The sequence below is a fragment of the Fusarium coffeatum genome, assembly GCF_003316985.1.
Source record: "Fusarium coffeatum strain FIESC_28 chromosome Unknown BRIP53273_contig_505, whole genome shotgun sequence".
NCBI lineage: Eukaryota > Fungi > Ascomycota > Sordariomycetes > Hypocreales > Nectriaceae > Fusarium > Fusarium coffeatum.
The window spans coordinates 1-6,008 of NW_022158294.1; the positions used below are offsets into that span (position 1 = coordinate 1).

The 6,008-nt window shown below is 50.6% G+C and overlaps 2 protein-coding genes across 2 annotated transcripts; one reads left to right on the forward strand and one right to left on the reverse strand.

The window, feature by feature from the left end:
* Positions 1-1,229: 1,229 nt before the first annotated feature.
* Positions 1,230-2,084, forward strand: FIESC28_11770 (uncharacterized protein; the record flags this gene model as incomplete). Its single annotated transcript, XM_031165881.1, has 1 exon — positions 1,230-2,084. The coding sequence occupies one exon, from the start codon at positions 1,230-1,232 to the stop codon at positions 2,082-2,084; it is 855 nt and encodes a 284-aa protein (XP_031010059.1).
* A 794-nt stretch (positions 2,085-2,878) lies between these two features.
* FIESC28_11771 (uncharacterized protein) lies at positions 2,879-5,531 on the reverse strand (the record flags this gene model as incomplete). Its single annotated transcript, XM_031165882.1, has 3 exons — positions 2,879-3,512; positions 3,592-4,239; positions 5,422-5,531. The coding sequence occupies 3 exons, from the start codon at positions 5,529-5,531 to the stop codon at positions 2,879-2,881; spliced, it is 1,392 nt and encodes a 463-aa protein (XP_031010060.1).
* Positions 5,532-6,008: the final 477 nt, after the last annotated feature.

Here is a 6,008-nt window from a genome sequence, read left to right on the forward strand (position 1 = left end):
TTTTTTTGGCCAAGCCATAGGAGAAGCCTGGCAATGTAAGACATTTTCGTTCTCGCGTGATGTTGCCCCTTTTACAAACAGCGCAGGTGAATGAGTGCAGGATCGCTCAGGCAAGGCACCAATTCCTAAGCCGATCCTTGAGGCCTGAAAAAGAGTCGGAGACTCGGTCTCGACTTGATGACGTGCAGCCTGATTCTTCAAGCGAGCGGGAGCACCCATGTCCCCATGCCGCGAATCCCTGATACGAACGCTCTCATCTGCTGAAGATTCTTCATGCATTCACCATGAGGCTCCATTACTTGACACGCGAGCTGTTGTAGAGGGGGCGTACAAGTCACCAAAAGTGTTCCATGGCTGACAGATCAGAAGAATCCCTTGAACGGATTGGGCGATGTGAATGTGAAAATGCGATGTGATAGTTGCGACGTGATCCGCGTATGTAAGAGATGAGATTGTGGGGTCGACGATATCAAGACACCGAGCAAGGGACCCTTAATCATTGAAGGTTTGAGGCCTGGAAGCGGATCCGAGGTGTTCGTGACAAGGGGCCTCAAAATCGGACAGGGGGATGATTAACATCTGAACTTCTCATCTTGAATTAGGTACGTACCTAAATCCACGTTAATCTGACTGTTATCAACTTGAGTCTTGACATCCATCCTGACCTCATTACGTACAGAGCTCATTGCTTTTGTTTACTTGACGCACAGTCACTGTACATCCCGCACTCGCACGGGGCAGTATCTGGTAGACACGGATGATTGTTCACCTAATCTGAATCAGGTCGTATATTAGCATGAGCTATATTATGTTCGCCGTGTTCGTCGTTTGTCGCCTATCAGTATGTTTGAGGGTATGGAGTGATGGAAGAGGCCAAGATCAAGCCCATTAAGCCCACTCAAGCCACAGACGGAGCCGCCCAAACATGGCTCCACTAATAAGGTAATCGCGGGCCACAGCCCGCCGACAAGGGCAGTAACTACCTGGATATTGAGAAATTAGTAGTTGCCATATACAGAATCGGCAACGGACCTACCTACCGAAGAACCAACCACTTGAACGGTGATAATTTGAACTCTCGACGCTCACACACAATACGGCAATTTCACGCCCCTCCTAGGATTATCTCACATACCAGGAGTCCTGGGCGGTAATCTGCTCCACAACGGCCGTTCCCTGTAAAGAACCTGCACGGAACTTCAAGCAAACGGTCTTCAATCGTCTTCATCATGGCAAGTGCTTCGTCAGTCACACCGACCGGAGGTCAAGGGGACAGACCACTAGGAGAACAAACAAATCAGCAAGCCCCCAGCCAAGCTGAGGATCGAGCTCAAGAGCAAGTCCCTGCAGAGTCCTTCTCACAATCCGCAGCGGAGGAGGCGCCAGAGACGTACGAGGCTACCCACGTCCACGCTGTCTACGAGGCCATTGCACCGCACTTCTCTGCTACTCGCCATAAGCCGTGGCCCCGTGTTGCTAGCTTCCTTCTCTCTCAGCCTGCTGGCAGTGTCGGTCTGGATGTTGGTTGTGGCAACGGCAAGTATCTGCGTGTCAACCCCGATGTTCACATCTTTGGCTCAGATCGGAGCCAAGCGCTCGTCCAACTAGCCCGCACTGAACTCCGACGGCCACGGGAAGACGGAGTCGAGCTTGACCCCAGGGTCTCCGACGTCGATGTTGCTGTTGCGGATGGCTTCGCTCTTCCTTACCGCAAGGCTGCTGCCGATTTTGCCATCTGCATCGCTGTTGTGCATCACATGTCGACACGTGAGCGTCGACAGACCGCTATTTCGGAGTTGCTGGACCTCGTAACTCCTCAAACCGGTCGTGTGCTGGTCTATGTATGGGCTCTGGAGCAGGCGTCGAGCCGTCGCGGGTGGGACACGGGCAGTGACCAGGACCGTCTGGTGTCGTGGGTTATGCGCAAACCAAAAGGCCAGGAGCCTGGGGGCACGTTCCAGCGTTACTACCATCTATACAAAGAGGGCGAGCTGGAAGAGGACGTTTTGGCGGTTGGAGGCATCGTTGTGGAGAACGGTTATGAGAAGGATAACTGGTGGGTGGTATGTAGTCGACCGTCGTAAGACCAAGTGCACGGTAAGCTGCGGCAAGGTCAAAGGTCTTATAGGCGTTACGAAAAAGCATTGGATATGATCAACATGAAAACCAAACTGGAGATGTAGGGTTCACCGTAACTTACATTATGGGCAATATGCTTGTCAAACCGAGAAAAGCAGTAACCCGTTGACGGGCTCATATTGTATTGGGGATATCTTTCGAATTCAGGTAACAATGCTAACTGTACAGGTCATGCATCTACTTCGGGTCTCTCTCTATCGTGTCCCTAGATGTGTCTATCGAACGTGAAAATACCAAAACACAAACGCTGTCGACGGAAAAGCAACCCCATCTCTTGCAACTCCAATTTTTCTAGAGCCACCCCTGGCCCTATTCTGTAATGCTTTCATAGCTAGGTTTCCAAATAGCCTAGCATCCACTGCCCTTCGGACGCCTCTGACCGATGCAAAGAAAATGAAAGAAGTCGTAACGTGGTAAACAACAATCGAAAGAAAGCAAATCATTCCTTTTTCCATCGAGATTTTCTTCCATTAAATCATGTCCACATTTCCCTGCTCCATCGTGAGGTTTGATTTGCTGCTGTGACCTTCGAGCAGATCCTGGCCAAAATGATGGCCTTTTCAGCTACTTTCAGATCACCAGCATATCCCACAATCCCAAAGTGATAAGCCGTACATTCATTACCTTTCCTACAACCCGAACACCGTCCTTTGCGAGTTGAGTCGCCAAAGGAATGCCAACAAATATTCATAACCCAACTCCTGAGTACATATGTAATACAATTGCTTGAGTGTTCAAGCTATGCGATGCGTCGACGTTGATTTGCCTCATGCTGATATGGGTCTGGTGAAGCTCTTCGCTTGGTTCCGGCAGTTTCAATCGAGTAGCTGGCAAGGCTTGAATATAGAGGGCCTTGACCCATCCCGCCCACGGGCCCTATGTTAGGTCCAGCCGAAGGTGTGCTGTAAGGACCGACACCGCCAGTGAGCTCAGCAAATCCGGGAAGCATAGCGGCACTTCGAGGCGTCGGCTGGTTCTGAATTGGTGCTAATCCAGGGCCTGGTATATACTGAACTTCTGCAAGCTCAGGACCCATATTCAAAGGAGGCGGCGGTGGGATCGATTCTCGACGGGAAATAATCGCTCGGTTGCTGGCAGGGGGCATCGGTGGCGCTCTGTTGTACATTACTCGTGGTGAAGGAACTCCTAGATCGCGAGGCATGCTCCCTTGAGAATGTGAGTGAACGTGGCTGCGTGAGGGTGAGCTCCTGTGACTATTGTTTCCTTCGACATTGACTGCAGCCAAGGAGAAAGGGATAACTCCTGCACGCCTGGCCATGTCTGCTTCCCCTAGTTGCCAATGCATAGCCTCTGCTGCTCGCCATGGAACTGCCATCTCTTCTGCCACCTTGGCCCACATCTCTGGCTTGAATCTGTGTTTCTGTTAGTACATCTCTTGGGAGCTTAGGTACCACTTCCTCCGTCCTAATAGGATCAAATAACCCAACTAACCTTTCGTAAAGCCTAGCAAGCTTGTTCTTGCGTTCTTCGTCCCATTCGCTCCGTCTTTCGAGGTAATTCTGGTAATGTAGGCGGCAACTAATCGCACTTCTGCCAGGTAGGCGTTTTGAGATATCCTCCCATTTCATCCCCTTTCCTCGGAGCTCAATGATAAGCGCATCCTCCTCTGGCGACCACTTGCTCTGCTTCTTGACAGGTGGCTGGTCCACGTTGTGAGGAGGCAAGCCTCTTCTTCCAGACATCTGTGTCGAAGCTACAGATGGCGAAGGCGCAACATGCGCAACAGGTCGGGGTGAAGCTCTGGAGACCTTTGGGGGGAGTTGCTGATAAGTGAAAGCTGGAGCAGGTTGGGGTTGACGAGGCGGCGAGACAGAGGGTTCATGAGAGCCAGATGCCTTTAAAAAGGCCGCAAAATCCACCCCAACAGCCTGACCACCCAACCTGCCCGCAGGAGAGCCGTTGGCATATGGACGAGGCGTTCGGCCCCGATCGAGATGGTCTTCCGCACCCACGATGGATGGTGGTAACTCCGCCCGCAAGAGGCAGAGCGGAGACTCGTTCTTGAGTTGGGCCAGCTCGGCGACTTTGCTGAGATTTTGTGAAAAGGTGAGTTTTGCAGCGGCTTCTAGAAGCCTAACGCTGCTCCGGGGTGTTGTATATCAGAGTGTTACGATGTCTCTGATTCTGTTCTGTGTCTTTTGCCTAGATGGTTGAAATGGTGCTCAGATGGTTGGACTGTGTTCTTGGAGTAGGATTTGGTAGTAAGCTTGGTAGTTCGAACCTTGAGAAAGATCCGATAGCTTGTGTTGCCGATGTCTTAGTGTCTAATAGTCGTGCAGTGTGGTACTGGAGGCCTTCTCGTGGTAAATGCAGTGTGTAGTGGTGGGCAGCTGGGTTAGGTATCGACACAGTTGGGCTCTGTAAGGTACTGAGTTGCCACAAAGACGCAAAAGGAGAGGAACTGTCTCGGCAGGCGACAGTGATGGCTGTTCAGATCATGAAGCGTGGCTCCGAGGCGTTGATGGGTTGAGGGCAATGTGATTGGTGATTTCCGGGATTCTTTGCAGCCAATGAATGGAAATAGTATGATATGGTGAGGCAGAACAAGTCGTGGGGCGCCAATCGTGTTAAATGAGGCCAAGGTAAGGCTTGTTATCTCATGGGCTGTTATCTAAAGTTGTGGAAGATGAACAAGTCGTCAAGACAGCGATGCGTGAGAGGTAAGAAGAGTCGAGGGTCGTCCGGGTTGAATAGAGAAAACGTCGGTCAGATCTTCTGCTGGGCCCCTACTAACCTAGTACATGCCGCGAGAAGCTATAACTTATGCGCAGGACAAGGACCCACGTTATGGATCGCCTTGCTTCTAGTTCCTCTTTCTCTTTTTTTGTTGTCTCTTGTCTTGGCCGAGGTCTAGACAAGAGGAGCCAGAAAGAGACGGTGCCCAAGCGGGATCAAGTCAAACGTGTGGGCTCCAGTACAATGGAAAAAGAAAGGGGATGTAACCCGGAAATAGTACCAAACTCAGAGACAAAGAGAGGTTATTGAGTTGAGAGGAGGAGGCAGCAGTGACATAACGCTGTGGGGAGACGACAATGCAGCAAATAAATCAGGGTCTGATTGTATCCCCAGGAAACGGTGAATATGGTGTGTCGTTACAGGAGACCCAACCTATAATGTACCTACAGGACGTGACGAACAAAATCCATAATAGCGAGAAGCACGAGCTCAAGAACGAACAAGTCAAGGAGCTCGCTCCCAGGAACATGGGGGGTGCCCACAACCTAGTTAGAGGTTACAGGGGGGTGTCTGTAGATGTGTCACCGTTCACGAATGTGAAGGATTGAAGAAGTAAGGTGAGTGGAGTTGGTATGTTTGGTAATAAGGCAGAGGGCATCGACAGGCCGGGGATAAACGTTGGAGAATGATGCCATGCTGGCCATGTGTGCTTATGTTGGTCGAATCTTGATGTTGGTCCCGAACTTTGGGACCTGCAATGTACGCGACTTCTCCTGAAGAATTGTGAGAGTCGTCCCGGAGGAGATAATGAATTGAATGGAAAAGGTATCAGGGAAAAAAAGAAAGTAGCTGTTGGGTAATGCAACGCAGAATGCATCATGCTCAATGAGCTGGCCCAATGTGAAGCTGAACAATGAGGTTATCCCGAAATTTTGTCTCAATCGAGTCTCGACCATTGTCTCCATCTTTGTTCGTCCAATTTTTCCGATCGGCCGACTATTACGGCAGAAGCCATGGCCATAACCATGGATGCCATGCCATGTATTCTACCGCGGCCTCAGCAGCATTATCGAAGACAGCCACACAGACAAGACGACAAAACAGATTTGGAACCTGTCATCATGGAGACCGGGATAATAGCCAACACCACCTTTTCTTTTTTTTTTTTTTTT